The following is a 19,456-nucleotide window of genomic DNA, read 5'->3' on the forward strand; positions in this document are numbered from 1 at the left end:
TTATTGGCACCCTTGATAAAGATGGGCAAAAAAAAACAAATACTGAGCTATATTGTATGCAATTTATTTTCTTATACTAATACAATTTCATAAGTCAAAAAAAGGGGGGCCACCCCTTTTCAATACTCTAGCACCCTCCCCTCACGAGGATAAAAACAGACTTTTGCTAAAAGGTTGAGAGATTAAAGACATTGTTGAAATTAGAACATGCCGCCATAGAGAATATTTCCAGATCCTTGACATCCTTCCTCTGCTCTTATGGAACTGCCCTCTTCAATTAAAACCTTAGGTTTCCAATTGGGGTACAGAGACAGATTACAAAATTTTGATTTTGTGGTCAAATAACAATTTGTGGATTTTGATTTGTGCTTGGGGTTATTGTCTTGCTGTAAGATCCAACAGTTGGCATGACTACAAAGTAGGCAAAAGCACAAACAGATCTGGGACCAGGCTTCTCTAGACAGTCATTGTGACCTGAAGAAGATTGTGTCTTGAGGCCATCTTACAGTTTTGAACATGACACCAGCACACTGGCATATCACTCCCTCTCACCATCGACATGGATATAGCCTCCTAACTCAGGCACATGGACACACACACTGGCTGGAGTCTGCTGAACAGCCATGGTGTATTGGGGTTCTAGGAATCCCAGGAATGATCAGCAACATTTTCCCTCCGTCCATACTCTCCTACCTTCCATGACAGGTCGCAGCTGGCCCTACTCAACCCCCCCAGAGATCATGACCTCAGTCTTCACTGGCTTAAATTGAAGGACAGCAGATTAATGACTCCTCTTCAAATGAATGAGTTGGATGTGAGTGCGAAACAAGCATAAGAGCTTATTCTGCTACATCAAAATGTAATTTGTCTGTTGTATGTAACCATGTTGCCAGAATACGCCTTGGGACAAATGTGTCATGGACGGAGGCCAGAATTAAAAATCTAACCACATCGCGCTGACATTAAAAGTTGAGTGCAGTTTGATCTCAGCCCATAAAGAATGGTATTGTCAGAGGCTGAGGCTCGCTCTCTCACCTCTTCTTTTTGGTGACGATGAGCACGTCATTGAAGAGGAACAGGTAGTAGCTCCTGTGGCTGAAGGCCTTCCAGAAGATACTGAGCTCCTCAGTGCAGACTGCGAGCTCCCCGCGCTTCTGCAGCCACCGTGATGACGACACCAGTGGGAAAGGCTGAGGACAGATTCAGGATTTATTTTTTAATTAAAAAGTACACTCGGTCATAAAACATTCAAAATAAAATGGATCAAATAATAAGTATAAATAAATTAGTAAAAAAAGCTGACAAAAAAAAACATTCTTGAAATGTAGTGCTGTGAGTGAAGGTCTGCTTGGCTGTACCTTGATCTTGCCAAACTCCATCTGCTTCTGAATAGTGTACATCTGTTCCGTCCTCTCCATTCGCCTTGCTCCGTTATTGCAGCTATTCACCAACTGATGGGGACGAGAACACATGTAACAAGTAATTTTATTTACAGATCTATTTTGGTTGCACAATGCTCAGTAATCCAACCCACAGCAAAGGAAATGTAATGCGAATTCAGACCTTGACTTTTTCCACTGTTACATTACAGCCTTATTCTGAAATGTAAACTCAGCAAATAAAAGTAATGTCCTCAATGTCAACTGCGTTCATTTTCAGCAAACTTACTGTGTAAATATTTATGACCATAACAAGACTCAACAACTGAGACAAACTGAACAAGTTCCACAGATGTGACAAACAAATGGAATAATGTGTCCCTGAACAAAAGGGGAGGGGTCAAAATCAAAAGTAACAGTATCTGGTGTGGCCACCAGCTGCATTAAGTACTGCAGTGCATCTCATGGACTGCACCATATTAGCCAGTTCTTGCTGTGAGATGGAAGAGTGGGGTAAGAAGGCACCTGCAAGTTCCTGGACATTTCTGTGGGGGGGGTAGGGGTCCGGGCTCGTCGCTGGCCATGGCAGAACACTGACATTCTGGTCTCAAAAAGGAATTCACGCACAGAACGAACATGGTCACATTGTCATGCTGGAGGGTCATGTCAGGAGGAGCCTGCAGGTAGGGTATCACATGGAGGAGGATGTCTTCCCTGTAACGCACAGCGTTGAGACTGCCTGCAATAAGCTCAGTTCGATGACGCTGTGACACACGGTCTGGGGCGGCAAGTAGCCTAGTGGTTAGAGCGTTGGACTAGTAACCGAAAGGTTGCAAAATCGAATCCCGAGGTGACAAGGTACAAATCTGTCGTTCTGCCCCTGAACAAGGCTGTTCCTAGGCAGTTATTGAAAATAATTAGTTCTTAACTGACTTGCCTAGTTAAAAAAAAAAAAAGGTTATATATAAAAAAAAAAAACATTTTGTTTTTAAACGTCCGGACCATGACCGACCCTCTACGTCGATCCCGCTCCAGAGTACAGGCCTCCGTGTAACTCATTCCGTCGACAATAAACGTGAATCCGACCATCACCTCTGGTGAGGCAAAACCGCAACTAGTCAGTGGAAAGCACTTTTTGCCAGTCCTGCCTGGTACAGCGACGGCGGGCTTGAGCCCATTGGCAACGTTGTTGCCGGTGAGGACCTGCCTTAGAACAGGCCTACCAGCCCTCAGTCTAGCCTATTGCAGACAGTCGGAGCACTGATGGAGGGATTGTGCGTTCCTGGTGTAACTCGGGCAGTTGTTGCCATCCTGTATCTGTCCCGCAGGTGTGATGTTCGGACATACCGAGCCTGTGCATCTGTTACACGTGGTCTGCCACTGCGAGGATGATCAGCTGGCCATCCTGTCCTAGGCGTCTCACAGTACAGACATTGCAATTTATTGCCCTGGCTACATCTGTCGTCCTCATGCCTCCTTGCAGCCTGGGCATCTTTTTTTGTGATTTTCAGAGTCAGCAGAAAGGCCAATTTAGTGTCCTACGTTATCATAACTGTGACCTAATTGTCTACAGTCTGGAAGTCATTAAGACACTAACGACCATTCCATAGGTGCATGTTCATTAATTGTTTATGGTTAATTGAACAAGTATGGGAAACAGTGTTTAAACCCTTTACAATGAAGATCTGATGTTTGGGATTTTTACAAATTATCTTTGAAAGGCAGGGTCCTGAAAAAGGGATGTTTCTTTTTTTGCTAAGTTGATTAAATAAAAGCTCAATCTACACACAATATCCCATAATGACAACGCAAAAACAGGTTTAGATTTTTTTTGCCACTTTATTATTAACAGAAATACATTTACATAAGTATTCAGACCCTTTACTATGAGACTTAGAAATGGAGCTAATGTGCATCCGGTTTCCATTGATCATCTTTGAGATGCTTCCACAACTTTGAGTCCATCTGTGGTAAATTCAATTGATTGCACATGATTTGGAAAGGCACACACCCCACACCCCCACACACACCACACACACCTATATAAAAAGGTCCCACAGTTTACAGTGCAATGTCAGAGCAAAAATCAGGTCATGAGGTTGAAGGAATTATCTATAGAGCTCAGAGAAAGGATTGTGTCAAGGCACAGATCTGGAGAAAGGTACCAAAAAATTTATGCAGCATTGAAGGTCCCCAAGAAAATAACAGCCTCCATCATTCTTAAATTATAGAAGTTTGGAACCACCAAGACTCTTCCTAGAGCTGGCCGCCCAACCAAACTGAGCAATCGGGGGAGAAGAGCCTTGGTCAGGGAGGTGACCAAGAACCTGATGGTCACTGACAGAGCTCCAGATTTCCTCTGTGGAGATGGTAGTCCTTCTGGAAGGTTCTCCCATCTCTGCAGCACTCCACCAATCAGGCCTTTATGGTAGAGTAGCCAGATGGAAGCCACTCAGTAAATGACAGCCCACTTAGAGATTGCCAAAAAGGCACCTAAAGAACTAACCATGAAAACAAGATTCTCTGGTCTGACGAAACCAAGATTGAACTCTTTGGCCTGAATGCCAAGCGTCACATCTGGAGGAAACCTGGCACCATCCCTACAGTGAAGCATGGTGGTGGCAGCATCATGCTGTGGGGATGTTTTTCAGTGGCAGGGACTGGGAGACAAGTCAGGAACGAGGGAAAGAGGAACGGAGCAAAGTACAGAGAACTTGCTCCAGAGTGCTCAGAACCTCACTGGGGCAAAGGTTCACCTTCCAACAGGACAACAACACTAAGCACACAGCAGTGGCTTCAGGACAAGTTTCTGAAAGTCATTGAGCGGCCCAGCCAGAGCCCGGACTTGAACATCTCTGGAGAGACCTGAAAATAGCTGTGCAGCGATGCTCCCCATCCAACCTGAGAGCTTGAGAGGATCTGCAGAGAAGAATGGAAGAAACTCCAAATACAGGTGTGCCAAGCTTGTAGAGTCACACCCAAGAAGACTTGAGGTTGTAGTCGCTGCCAAAGGTGCTTCAACAAATTACTGAGTAAAGAGTCTGAATACTTATGTAAATGTAATTTCAGTTTATTTGTAATGACTTTCAAAAATGTCTAAATACCTATTTTTGCGTGTACATTGAGGAGAACAAAAACAATTCAATCCATTTTAGAATAAGGCTGTACCGTAACAAAATGTGGAAAAAGTCGAGGGGTCTGAATACTTTCCGAATGCATTGTAAGTTGCTACAGCACCAGGGTACAGCTGTAGCAGTACTGCAACATACCAACAATACACCATGCGTGATTAAGTTAGATGTATAAATCAAAGTGGATGCCTGTTTCCGGCCCTGTGAAGCGTTCAAAAAGGTCGACATTTAGAAATGTTGGAGGACGGACGCAACAATGAATATGCAGGGTTTGTGGAGCAGCCTACCTTACTGATGGCCTTCAGGGCCCACACTGCAGCAAAGTGCTCCGCCGTTGTGTCTGGAGTTTTCTGACAGATCGTCTGAGTGGGAGAGAGAGACAGATGGATGATGTTGGGAAGGGAGGCACTCCCAAATACTACAGAACCACCTACAATTGCCCGTCTGGATTTCAACCCCTGGATACCAGACATCGCAACTGGTTTACCCTGGGAATCTGCTCATAGAACAATGAATACCTCTAGGACCTATAGTAATAGCCTAGTCGGGTCACATCGACGAGAGACTCCTGTCCGTACGGATACCCAAACCATCTACAACAGGGGTTTCTAATGCTGGCCCTGTGGATGTACAGGGTGTGCAGGAATTCATTCCAGCCCAACACTAACGCATCGGTTTCAAATAATCAACTAGTTGAATAATGAGTGTTGGTGCTGCGCAAAAGCCTGCAGACCCAGCAGCACTCTCCAGGTCTGAAGTTGGAGAGCCCTTTCCTATACCAGCGGCAGGGCTTCGACTATTATTGGTCTGGTGTCAAATCTCTCCATTAGGGTGCGCCCAAGGCCTCTCTGCAGTGTGTCATAGAAATTCAGCAATGTTTGAATCTCATGGAGCATTCTCCTTGAGGGACATTACAAGATCAGAGGAAAATACCTAATTTTCTCCTCGCTTACCCTTGATGTTTTGAAAAGGAGGATGTGAGGAATCAAGACAGACTTTTGGGATTCACCTGTTGACTCCCATCAGAGGAATCGTGAGGGACTTACATCTAATAGCAGCGGCAGCCGGGTGACTCTCTGCATTGGAAGGATGAGGAAGGAGATCATGGGCAGGCCTTGGGACTCGCCACTCCCCTCAATCCGTTTCAGCACCTCCTTAAAAGCAGTGTTGCTCGTTCTGAGAGAGACACACACAAGGAGAGAAGATTAAGGAAGCCAATATAAGTAATGTTTGAATCATATCAACATTGCATTATCCTTTAATACTTAGCCCAATCACTGATCGGACATGACTGGATTGGTATAACCTACGTAGTGGAAAACTTGATTTCCATTTATATTTGGTGATTTGATTACGGAAAGGAGGACAAAGGGATACATGTTAAAATTATTTTAAAAATCAGGGTTTCTGTTATTGGCCCAGTTCGATTACTTCAGAAATGCATACTTATTTTCAACCTTAATTGATGTAATCACAGAGCTGAATTAGTTTGAATGGATGGGTGTACTCTCACCAATCTCTTACAGATCTGTACTTGAAGGATGCATTTCTGAAGTATTCGAACAAGGCCCTTAATTTGTCCCCTACTCACAGCAGCTTCTGCAGCGTCCTCTGCTGGAAGGTCTCGTTGGAGCAGTACACGATGTAGGGCTCAAAGTGGTGGGCGGCGTGGTTCTGCACTATGTCGCTGATGTCCCGGATCACCACGTTGTCATGGTGACGCCTTTCAAGGTCGTCGAAAAACCTGTCGAGAACAGAACGCATGCATAACTGTTCCCTTCCCTCTAACCATAAGAGCTACTGTACCGGAGCAGCCGTTTAATAACCGCAAAAGCAGTTACATGGAGAATATTCCAAGCGCAGCCAGCAGCAGCATTGTGCAAAGGTTGTAAATTGACCTCTTAGTGCTGCTCTGAAAATGGAGCTTGTGATCTTTTGATTGCTGAGACTGATAGCATGTCATAATACAGGGTTAAACAAACTCCATCCTTGGGCCTCCCCAGGTGCACATTTTGGGTTTTGACCTAGCGCAACACAGCGGATTCAAATAATCAAAGCTTGATGGGTTGGTTATTTGAAAATCAGTGCTAGAGAAAAGGGGGGGGGGACCAGGACCTAGTTTGAAAAACCGTGTCATAATGAACAGATCTAAAGACTTGGGTGGATGGAGGGACATTGATTTTACTTGGTCGTGAACCGATATTGGAGATAGCAAATGATGTAAAAACAGTTTGTCCACTTTCAAAAAAGGCATAAGGTGGTAATAAAATGTATGTTCCACTATCTCATTCGCGGGGGCGTATGCCTTAGGGCTAACGAGACATGGTGTGATGAAAGAAACATACAGGAACTCAAATCCTTCTGTTCACCTGATTTAGAATTCCTCACAATCAAATGTAGACCACATTATCTACCAAGAGAATTCGCTTAGATTATAATCAGTCGTATATATCCCGCCCCCAAGCAGACACATTGATGGCTCTGAACGAACTTTATTTGACTCTGCAAACTGGAATCCATTTATCCTGAGGCTGCATTCATTGTAGCTGGGGATTTTAACAAGGCTAATCTGAAAACAAGACTCCCTAAATTTTATCAGCATATCGATTGCGCAACCAGGGCTGGAAAAACCTTGGATCATTGCTATTCCAACTTCCGCGACGCATATAAGGCCCTGCCACGCCCTCCTTTCGGAAAAGCTGACCACGACTCCATTTTGTTGATCCCTGCCTACAGACAGAAACTAAAAAAAGAAGCTCCCACGCTGAGGTCTGTCCAACGCTGGTCCGACCAAGCTGACTTCACACTCCAAGACTGCTTCCATCACGTGGACTGGGATATGTTTCGTATTGCATCAGATAACATTGACGAATACGCCGATTCGGTGTGAGAGTTCTTTAGAACAAGCGTTGAAGATGTCGTTCCCATAGCAAAGATTAAAACATTCCCTAACCAGAAACCGTGGATTTATGGCAGCATTCGAGTGAAACTGAAAGCGCAAACCACTGCTTTTAATCAGGGCAAGGTGACTGGTAACATGACCGAATACAAACAGTGCAGCTATTCCCTCCGCAAGGCTATCAAACAAACTAAGCGTCAGTACAGAGACAAAGTCTCAATCTCAATTCAACGGCTCAGACACAAGAGGCATGTGGCAGGGTCTACAGTCAATCACGGACTACAAGAAGAAAACCAGTCCAGTCATGGACCAGGATGTCTTGCTCCCAGGCAGACTAAATAACTTTTTTGCCCGCTTTGAGGACAATACAGTGCCACTAACACGGCCTGCAACGAAAACATGAGGACTCTCCTTCACTGCAGCAGAGGTGATTAAGACATTTAAACGTGTTAACCCTCGCAAGGCTGCAGGCCCAGACAGCATCCCCAGCCGCGCCCTCAGAGCATGCGCAGACCAGCTGGCTGGTGTGTTTACGGACATATTCAATCAATCCCTATACCAGTCTGCTGTTCCCACATGCTTCAAGAGGGCCACCATTGTTCCTGTTCCCAAAAAGCTAATAACTGAGCTAAACGATTACCGCACCGTAGCACTCACTTCCGTCATCATGAAGTGCTTTGAGAGACTAGACAAGGACCATATCACCTCCACCCTACCTGACACCCTAGACCCACTCCAATTTGCTTACCGCCCAAATAGTTCCACAGACGATGCAATCTCAACCACACTGCCCTAACCCATCTGGACAAGAGGAATACCTATGTGAGAATGCTGTTCATCGACTACAGCTCGGCATTCAACACCATAGTACCCTCCAAGCTCGTCATCAAGCTCGAGACCCTGGGTCTCGACCCCGCCCTGTGCAACTGGGTACTGGACTTCCTGACGGGCCGCCCCCAGGTGGTGAGGGTAGGCAACAACATCTCCACCCTGCTGATCCTCAACACTGGGGCCCCACAAGGTGCGTTCTGAGCCCTCTCCTGTACTCCCTGTTCACCCACGACTGCCTGGCCACGCACGCCTCCAACTCAATCATCAAGTTTGCGGACGACAACAGTGGTAGGCTCGATTACCAACAACGACGAGACGGCCTACAGGGAGGAGGTGAGGGCCCTCGGAGTGTGGTGTCAGGAAAATAACCTCACACTCAACGTCAACAAAACTAAGGAGATGATTGTGGACTTCAGGAAAAAGCAGAGGGAACACCCCCCTATCCACGTCGATGGAACAGTAGTGGAGAGGGTAGCAAGTTAAGGTCCTCGGCATACACATCACAGACAAACTGAATTGGTCCACTCACACAGACAGCATCGTGAAGAAGGCTTGTCACCAAAAACACTCAAACTTCTACAGATTCACAATCGAGAGCATCCTGGCGGGCTGTATCACCGCCTGGTACCGCAACTGCTCCGCCCACAACCGTAAGGCTCTCCAGAGGGTAGTGAGGTCTACACAACGCATCACCGGGGGCAAACTACCTGCCCTCCAGGACACCTACACCACCCGATGTTACAGGAAGGCCATAAAGATCATCAAGGACAACAACCACCCGAGCCACTGCCTGTTCACCCCGCTATCATCCAGAAGGCGAGGTCAGTACAGGTGCATCAAAGCTGGGACCGAGAGACTGAAAAACCGCTTCTATCTCAAGGCCTTCAGACTGTTAAACAGCCACCACTAACATTGAGTGGCTGCTGCCAACACACTGACGCTGACTCAACTCCAGCCACTTTAATAATGGGAATTTAAAATATATCACTAGCCACTTTAAACAATGCTACCTAATATAATGTTACATACCCTACATTATTCATCTCATATGCATACGTATATACTGTACTCTCTCATCTACTGCATCTTTATGTAATACATGTATCACTAGCCACTAATTATGCCACTTTGTTTACATACTCATCTCATATGTATATACTGTACTCGATACCATCTACTGCATCTTGCCTATGCTGCTCTGTACCATCACTCATTCATATATCTTTATGTACATATTCTTTATCCCCTTACACTGTGTAGAAGACAGTAGTTTTGGAATTGTTAGATTACTTGTTGGTTATTACTGCATTGTCGGAACTAGAAGCACAAGCATTTCGCTACACTCGCATTAACATCTGCTAACCATGTGTATGTGACAAGTAAAATTTGATCTCAGAGTGCACATTAATGAAAATACCAGTGTCTACTACACTAAATGTGAGCCAGGAAAGCATTCAAAAGAAATCCAAACAAAATTAGCTAAGCTAGTAAGGCCAATGATGTATTACTTCTACGGCTGGGCGGTATACCGTATTTTATGATACACCGGAAATGGATGGTTTGGATTTTTACTTTACCTTTTATACCGGTATTTGAATGTTTGGTTTGTTAAAATGTGATACGCCATGTGTACTTTACTTCGCTACTTGGGGCGGCAGGTAGCCTAGCGGTTAGAGAGTTGGGCCAGTAACCGAAAGGTTTCTAGATCGAATCCTTGACAGGGTAAAAAAAATAAGTTGTTCTGCTTCTGAACAAGGCAGTTAACCCACTGTTCCTAGGCCATCATTGTAAATAAGAATGTTTAACTGACTTGTCTAGTTAAATAAACTTGAGTCATCTCTCTCCGCGCCACTTTGCACACAGATCTAGCTACGTCCCCTGTCACTCAAGGAACGCATTTGATGTTCCTCAACCATGACACTTGCGGTCAGTCTGCATGGTCAATGCAGCACAACGCTGTTTTCACTTTACTTCTTAATATAAATCCACTAGCGTTATATAATGACACTGCTAGTTTGTCTTTTCCTTAGCAAGTTGCCCTAAATCTTGTGAGCCGCTAATGCTAATAGCTAGCTAATAAATGTACTGAGTAAGAGCAAACATAGCGAGCTAATACAGTCTGATGGTGTAGACCTAAATCAGCATGTCGTTTGTGCAACAGTATCTTCTAAAACAAAGGAATATGCAAAGCAAGAACATGTTAGCTACATGAAGTAGCTAAGAGAAAACATGCAATGTAGCCAAAGCTTATAGGCTCCCCTAGGAAACAAATATCAACACTAGATCCTACCCTGTCGCAATAACTCCTCCCTGGCATTTTAATTCGTTGTTGTTGCAAAATGTCTTTTTTACATTTTTATTTATCCGTTATTTTACCAGGTAAGTTGACTGAGAACACGTAACTACTCCCCAGGTCATTGCTGCAAATGAGAACAGGGGAGAGGGGGATGAATGAGCCAATTGTAAACTGGGGATTATTTGGTGACAATGATGGTTTGAGGGCCAGACTGGGAATTTAGCCAGGACACCGGGGTTAAACACCCCTACTCTTACGATAAGTGCCATGGGATCTTTAATGACCTCAGAGAGTCAGGACACCCGTTTAACTTCCCATCCGAAAGACGCACCCTACACAGGGCAGTGTCCCCGATCACTGCCCTGGGGCATTGGGATATTTTTTTTAGACCAGAGGAAAGAGTGCCTCCTACTGGCCTTCCAGCAGCATCTGGTCTCCCATCTAGGAACTGACCAGGACCAACCCTGCTTAGCTTCAGAAGCAAGCCAGCAGTGGTATATGCTGCTGGCTATATTATAGAATAGTCATTCTAGTTCTATAATTCCAACAGTTTTGCTCAAATTCACAAGTCAAATCGCAACATTTGGTTAAAAATAAGTCCTAGATTATTTGCCCATATCGTGCAGTCCTACGTGGCAGTGTGGAAGTTCTCAATTGAGCAGTGGCGTAAAGTACTTATGTAAAAATACTTTAAAGTACTATTTAAGTGGTTTTTTTTGGTATCTGTACTTGACAACATTCCCAAAGAAAATACTGTACTTTTAACTCCATACATTTTCCCTGACACCTAAAAGTACTTACATTTTAAATGCTTAGCAGACCAGGAAAATGGTCCAATTCACTCACACACACACTTGTTAAGAGAAAATCCCTGGTTATCTACTGCCTCTGATCTGGAGGACTCACTAAACACAAATGCTTTGTTTGTAAATTATGTCTGAATGTGCACCTGGCCATCTGTAAAATTAAAACAAATAAAATGGTGCCATCTAGTTTGCCTAATATCAGGAATGTGAAATTATTTACACTTACTTTAGATACTTAAGTATATTTAAAACCCATACTTCTACTCAAGTAGTATTTTACTTGGTGACTTTCACTTGAGTCATTTTCTATTAAGGCATCTTTACTTTTACTCAAGTAGGACAATTGGGTACTTTTTCCACCACTGCTGAAATTTGTTTTGGTTGAAGTTGAATTGAACAGTATAAAACAATCAGAATGCAGAAACTCATTGATATCACTTAGAATGCGTGTTCTACCACCCTAGGATCACTCACCCTAGGATCACTCACTACTCAAAGCAAATGTAGAACTTATTATTCAAAAACTAAAAAGGTTTTAAATACCGTGATATTTTGGCCATATCACCCAGCCCTAGCTTCTAATAGTACAATTTCCAATGTGCCAGTAGATAATAAAGCTAGTTGTTACTTCCAGCCCCACCCATTTTTTGCTGACAAACCTTGAGTAAACTGACACCCAAAACAGCTCAACTGAAGCAGCAATGTCACACACACTACCACACGATAGTCGAGCAAACCCTGTCAAGACTAGTTCCACCCATCAGTTTCATTAGAACTGCGCACTTTCCATTCAATTTTAACTGTGGGCAGCCGCATAACGATTTGTGCAATTGCCATTGACAGAGACTAGATCCATTTTCATTCAAAAAGCAGCAGTAACAAACAATAACAATGTAGTCTTGAACACAACATCATTGAGCTCTGCTGAATACCACCTGACCTACTAGGCAGTAGAACCGGTTGAGCCAGCGTGTCTAAACACGCCGTGAGTCCTCCCTGGAGACTTGCTCCTGTTCAAATTCCATCGGAGGCTGCGTTTACACAGGCAGCCCATTCTGATCTTATATCCCACCAATCGGTCTTTTGACCAATCACATCAGATCTTGTTCAGAACTTATCCGATTGGACAAAAGACCAATTAGTGAAAGAAATATCAGAATTGATCCAGCTGTGTAAAGGCAGCCTAAATGAACCCATTGTGAACCTTTAATCAGGGCAAACAACCAAATCTAAAATGGGAATAACAGTACAGTATTTAATTAGATTACTGACAGATTTTTATTTTGTATTCACAGATGTTACAATGTTGTGTCAATGTTTGTCCATACAAGCATTTCCAAAACATTGATAACAATCATTTTGCTCTAGGTATGTCTGTGTTACTAGTCCTAGCTAGAAGAGCCAGGTCTGCTAGACTTCATTGAACCTCAGATAAGATGCAAATTCACTCTTTAGATGGCCTGTAGTTTCTCGGAGATCGAGCAAGATAGATGAAATAATTTCCACCATCAAAGTCACATAAGTAATGAAGGACTTGACTAACAACAACCTAAAGCTGAGGGTCAAGCAATATGTTGTTGTTTCAGCCTCAGCCTGCACTTCTGAATGCCTCCAGCTGCTCGGTTTGTGGAATTTGATGCTTATGGTGAGATCTCCTAGTGCTCGCCTAATCCAGATATGGTTGTGCTTCAGCCAACTGCGCATCTCTGACTAATATGCATTAGTGATACAAATAAATCGATAGTTACACATCGGGACATTATTTATGACGATATAGTGTATCACTTTGACAATATAAATTGTGCTAGTTGGCTGTACCTGCACCAACACAACTGAGAATGCCAACAGTGTGCAAAGCTGTCAAGGCATAGGGTGGCTATTTTGAATCTCGAATATTTAGATTTGTTTAACACTTTTTTTGGTTACTACATGATTCCATGTGTTATTTCATAGTTTTGATGTCACCCTTTTCTTACAATGTAGAAAATAGTAAAAAAAATAAAGAAAAACCTTTGAATGAGTCAGTGCGTCCAAAGTTGACTGGTACTGTATATAGGCTACGAACCCGTTTGCCATTAAATAACCTCACTATTCCAACTGCAGTCCGGAGAAATGTAGTACCTTTTGCTGACACCTTCGATGACAGCGATGTTGGAGAAGAGATGGTGGTGCTCGGTGGCAGTTATGGTCTTCCGCAGTGCCTCGCTCCCTTTGAAGTGCCTCACCAGGATGCCAAGGCTGTGGAGGTACGAGAACTCTGAGGTGATGATCTCAAATATGGCCTGCCAAAACCACATGAGAGAATGTCAGTGGGGGAAAAAGGCCCCTTATATAGCAGGGTGAATCCCAAAAAGAAGACCTGTATTGTGCAATGAACACTAGTGAACAAAAATATTTCAAACTCAACAATTTCAAAGACTTTACTGAGTTAGGGCTGTGGCGAGCTGGTTATTGTCATGCAAGAGACTGCCAGTTTCTGTAAATTGACCGTTAATTAACAAAAACAGGTTTAGCATCTACAAGCAGCTGCTACATGCCATCTACATTTAAAAAAGTAAAACAAAATCAATTTAGTACACACATCACAATAAATCCATCATTTTAGTCAGGTCGAAAGAAACATTATGTGTTTGAGAAGAACAGAATAGGATTTGGCCTACATTATCTGGCTATGTGCCATAAGATGACAAGATATACTTATAAGTCCCATGACAATTTTATTGTAAGAATGGAATTCAACCTAACAATGAAATTGAAAGGGCATTTTTCCCATTACAGAGCGAGTGCACATACGAAGTGGCCATGTTGAGCGTAAAAGTGATCATTTGAAACAGGTCCTATATGCTAAATTAAAGTCGCAGAATAACTCCATTGCAAATGATAAACCTTTATGTTTTGATCGAAGATATTCTTTGGGCTGCATGATGCGATTATAAGCCATTGATTTGCGAAAGTAGCAAAAAAAGTGATCATATTTTGACCCTCTATTTTCAACGCAATCTTGTCTTTGAAAATCATTTTACATATTAGTCATTTAGAATGGCTTTTCCGCAAGTCCGTTTTATAGCGGAGCATGTGCTTAATATGAGCAGCTGAGAAATAATAACATGCATCAACCACTGATATTCCTGTCGTGCAGTTACATGTTTTCACAATGAAACATTTCACTAAACTGTTTGACAGCCCGTCTGTGCACTCAAGAAAGGAATAAGGAGTGGAGATGGATGGTGGTGAGGTATTCTGTATAGCTTATAGTAATGTCCCAATTCATTATGAAAATAAATTATTTTACAATCCCTATTACTAGGCTATTCAAAATCAAATTCACTAATTGTAGGCAAACCCTGCAAAAATCAACAAACCTAGGGCTATACGTTCTTTCCCAGACTCGTGTATAGACATCTGAGTGTAGAATAAGGTAACCAGTCAATCCAGTATGCATAATAATAATAATACTACAGTCCACACTCAAAGTGATTACTTGAATGTTTGTTTTTTGGAGGAGTATATTTTGGGGCTTGGGCTCATAAGCCTATCATATGGAGGTTTTGAATTAATCACCTTAGAAAGCGCTGTCTATTTCATTGTGTTAGGCTTTGAAACATCCACAAAAACAAGTTTTACACTGTTTCAACCTGCTGTTGAGGATTTTTCTTCAAATTGATCACAGTGAGAGAGTTGCAAAAGTACTATAGGCCTGCAGTTTTGATTAGTGTTTAATGTAATTTTCAAATGCATTTACATTGATGTCAGAGAGTTTAGAGGGACAATAGAGCCCTGAGTACCAGGCTAATGACCGCCAGGTCCTAATGACAAGTTGGGTATAACCAAAGCATGTCCAAAGTGCATAAAATGAGATTGCATGATTCAACAGTCACATGGAATTTTACTGCGGTCATGACTCATTACTGCCAGTGTGGCGGTAATATGGTCACCGCTACAGCTCTGGTTACAGTTCATATAAAAGGAAAATAAGTTAATTGAAATAAATTCATTAAGCCCTAATATATGGATCTCAAAACAAAAGGTAGCGGTGTGGATCAGAAAACCAGTCAGTATCTGGCATGACCACCATGGCCTCATGCAGCTCAACATCTCCTTTGCATAGAGTTGATCAGGCGGTTGATTGAAGAGTGAGACAACATGCCACAATGGCTGTGTGAAGTTGCTGGATATTGGGGGGGGGGTACCCTGGAACACGCAGTTATACACGTCGACCCAGAGCATCCCAAACATGCTCAATGAGTGACATGTCTGGAGAGTATACAGGCCATGGAAGAACTGGGACATTTTCAGCTTCCAGGAATTGTGTAAAGATCCTTGGGACATGGGGCTGTCCATTATCATGCTGAAACATGAGGTGACCGCGGCAGATAAATGGCATGAAAATGGACCTTTGGATCTCATCATGGTATGTCTATGCATTCAAATTGCCATCGATAAAATGCAAGTGTTAGTTGTCTACAGCTTACACCTGCCGATATCATAACCCCACCATGGGGTACTCTGTTCACAACATTGACAAACCGCTCGCCAACACAACGCCATATATGCCGTCTGCAATCTGACCAGTACAGTTGAAACCGGGATTCATCCGAGAAGAGCACACTTCTCCAGCGTGTCAGTTGCCATCGAAGGTGAGCATTTGCCCACTGAAGTCAGTTACAACTCCAAACTGCAGGCAGGTCAAGACCTTGGCGAGGACGACGAGCACACAGATGAGCTTCCCTGAGACGGTTTCTGAGTTTGTGCAGAACTTCTTCGGTTGTGCAAACCCCCAGTTTCATCAGCTGTCTGGGTAGCTGGTCTCAGACAATCTCGCAGGTGAAGAAGCTGGATATAGAGGTCCTGGGCTGGCGTGATTACACATGGTCTGCGGTTGTGAGGCCGGTTGGATGTACTGCTAAAGTCTCTAAAATGACGTTGGAGGCAGCTTATGGTAGAGAAATTAAATTATCTGGCAACAGCTCTGGTGGACATTCCTGCAACCAGGATGCCAATTGCACGCTCCCTCAACTTGAGGCATCTGTGGCATGGGGTTGTGTGACAAAACTGCATATTTTAGTGTGGCCTTTTGTCCCCAGCACAAGGTGCACCTGTGTAATGATCATGCCGTTTAATCTGCTTGATTTGCCACATTGATTATCTTGGCAAAGGAGAAAATGCTCACTAACAGGGATGTAAACAAATCTGTGCACAAAATGAGAAATAAGCATTTGTGTATATGGAAAACTTCTGGGATTTTTTATTTCAGCTCATGAAACCAACACTTTACATGTTGCATTTATATTTTTGTTTAGTGTCTACAAATATAGTGGTATACATACAGTGCCTTGTGAAAGTATTCGGCCCCCTTGAACTTTGCAACTTTTTGCCACATTTCAGGCTTCAAACATACAGTTTTATATCTTTATGTTTTTGTGAAGAATCAACAACAAGTGGGACACAATCATGAAGTGGAATGACATGTATTGGATATTTCAAACTTTTTTAACAAATCAAAAACTGAAAAATTGGGCGTGCAAAATTATTCAGCCCCTTTACTTTCAGTGCAGCAAACTCTCTCCAGAAGTTCAGTGAGGATCTCTGAATGATCCAATGTTGACCTAAATGACTAATGATGATAAATACAATCCACCTGTGTGTAATCAAGTCTCCGTATAAATGCACCTGCACTGTGATAGTCTCAGAGGTCCGTTAAAAGCACAGAGAGCATCATGAAGAACAAGAAACACACCAGGCATGTCCGAGATACTGTTGTGAAGAAGTTTAAAGCCGGATTTGGATACAAAAATATTTCCCACGCTTTAAACATCAAGGAGCACTGTGCAAGCGATAATATTGAAATGGAAGGAGTATCAGACCACTGCATATCTACCAAGACCTGGCCGTCCCTCTAAACTTTCAGATCATACAAGGAGAAGGCTGATCAGAGATGCAGCCAAGAGGCCCATGATCACTCTGGATGAACTGCAGAGATCTACAGCTGAGGTGGGAGACTCTGTCCATAGGACAATAATCAGTCATATATTGCACAAATCTGGCCTTTATGGAAGGGTGGCAAGACGAAAGCCATTTCTTAAAGATATCCATAAAAAGTGTTGTTTAAAGTTTGCCACAAGCCACCTGGGAGACACAAACATGTGGAAGAAGGTGCTCTGGTCAGATGAAACCAAAATGGAACTTTTTGGCAACAATGCAAAACGTTATGTTTGGCGTAAAAGCAACACAGCTCATCACCCTGAACACACCATCCCCACTGTCGAACATGGTGGTGGCAGCATCATGGTTTGGGCCTGCTTTTCTTCAGCAGGGACAGGGAAGATGGTTAAAATTGATGGGAAGATGGATGGAGCCAAATACAGGACCATTCTGGAAGAAAACCTGATGGAGTCTGCAAAAGACCTGAGACTGGGATGGAGATTTGTCTTCCAACAAGACAATGATCCAAAACATAGAGCAAAATCTACAATGGAATGGTTAAAAAATAAACATATCCAGGTGTTAGAATGGCCAAGTCAAAGTCCAGACCTGAATCCAATCGAGAATCTGTGGAAAGAACTGAAAACTGCTGTTCACAAATGCTCTCCATCCAACCTCACTGAGCTCGAGCTGTTTTGCAAGGAGGAATGGGAAAAAATGTCAGTCTCTCGATGTGCAAAACTGATAGAGACATACCCCAAGCGACTTACAGCTGTAATCGCAGCAAAAGGTGGCGCTACAAAGTATTAACTTAAGGGGGCTGAATAATTTGTCACGCCCAATTTTTCAGTTTTTGATTTGTTAAAAGAGTTTGAAATATCCAATACATGTCGTTCCACTTCATGATTGTGTCCCACTTGTTGATGATTCTTCACAAAAAAATACAGTTTTATATCTTTATGTTTGAAGCCTGAAATGTGGCAAAAGGTCGCAAAGTTCAAGGGGGCCGAATACTTTCGCAAGGCACTGTATACAAAGGTCTGAGCAGCTCAGCATTCAAAGATACAACTGGACACATACTGCTAACAACAACAATTAGCAAACAGCAGCAATGGTAGAGAACGTAGCATCGCCATTTAGTTTGTTTCATTCGCAGACACGTGCCTAAAGTTAACTATTATAGTGAAATAACCTTACAAGATGTGTAAAGGATTAAATGGGATAATAATATTGTGAATGGGATGCAAAGGCCACTTGTTTGGAAACCAAAAAGGTCACTGAAAGGTGAAACTATTTTAAGAAAACTTTATTTTAATGACGTCTACTATGTGTTCCCAACTTGTATTGGAACAAAATGTTACACATCTTTTACCATTTTGAATGGACCATGTCCAATTCATACACAATAGAGAGCCGTGCCTGTACATTACAATGGTTGTTGCTTCCAAAGGACACTAATGCAATAAAATATACGCATTTGCCTTACAGAAGATGTGTCACTGATAAATCTAGTTTGGAGCTCAGCTAGCTGCTTCTAAGGCTTTTGAGAAGGGTGATCGTACTATTGACATTACAGGGTTAGCCAGCAGGAGTGGAGGGACTAAGGCAGCCAACAAATTGAGGGAGTGGCTGCATTTAGCACACAGAGAGCAGGCCGGGTGGACTTTGATATTTAGACAATAGTGTGTTTGACTACCAATAGAAGAGTCCCAGAGCAGGCACTCTCAAAGACCCTGCTGTACACTCAAAACACAGAGTCGCTTACCTCCTGTCGCTTCCGCTCCTCAGCAGAGATCATCTGAAGAATGTCGTTATCCTTCACCTGAGACATAGAGGAAGATGTTTACAGCAAAATGATTAGTACATAAACTGGCTGTCATTACATCATACAGTCAGGTCCATATATATATATGGACATTGACCAAGTTATTGTTTTAACGGTCCACCACAGCATATTGGAGATTAAATTAAATAATGAATATGAGCTGAAGGTGCAGACTTTTACATCCAAATTAGGTGAATGGTGTAGGAATTTGAGCACTCTTTATATGTGGTCCCCCCCCCCTTTTTTAAGGGACCAAAAGTAATTGGATAATTGGCTACTCAGTTGTTACATGGCCAGGTGTGTTTTATTCCCTCATTTATTCACTTACAAGTAAGCAGACAAAAAGGTTAAGAGTTGAGTAAGTGTG

At 42.9% G+C, this 19,456-nt stretch overlaps 1 protein-coding gene across 2 annotated transcripts in view; it reads right to left on the reverse strand.

The window, feature by feature from the left end:
* arhgef16 (Rho guanine nucleotide exchange factor (GEF) 16) overlaps positions 1–19,456 on the reverse strand; it is a 40,648-nt gene that overhangs the window by 10,916 nt on the left and 10,276 nt on the right. For both annotated transcript variants that reach the window (XM_046343560.1, XM_046343561.1), the window contains exons 5-11: positions 19,030–19,086; positions 13,464–13,624; positions 6,102–6,254; positions 5,557–5,686; positions 4,798–4,872; positions 1,359–1,451; positions 1,036–1,190 (exon numbers count right to left, since the gene is read on the reverse strand). In XM_046343560.1, the coding sequence (XP_046199516.1) occupies positions 1,036–1,190; positions 1,359–1,451; positions 4,798–4,872; positions 5,557–5,686; positions 6,102–6,254; positions 13,464–13,624; positions 19,030–19,086 (824 nt within the window). The remainder of the gene's footprint in view (positions 1–1,035; positions 1,191–1,358; positions 1,452–4,797; positions 4,873–5,556; positions 5,687–6,101; positions 6,255–13,463; positions 13,625–19,029; positions 19,087–19,456) is intronic.

The sequence above is a fragment of the Oncorhynchus gorbuscha genome, linkage group LG03 (assembly GCF_021184085.1).
Source record: "Oncorhynchus gorbuscha isolate QuinsamMale2020 ecotype Even-year linkage group LG03, OgorEven_v1.0, whole genome shotgun sequence".
Classification (NCBI taxonomy): Eukaryota; Metazoa; Chordata; class Actinopteri; order Salmoniformes; family Salmonidae; genus Oncorhynchus; species Oncorhynchus gorbuscha.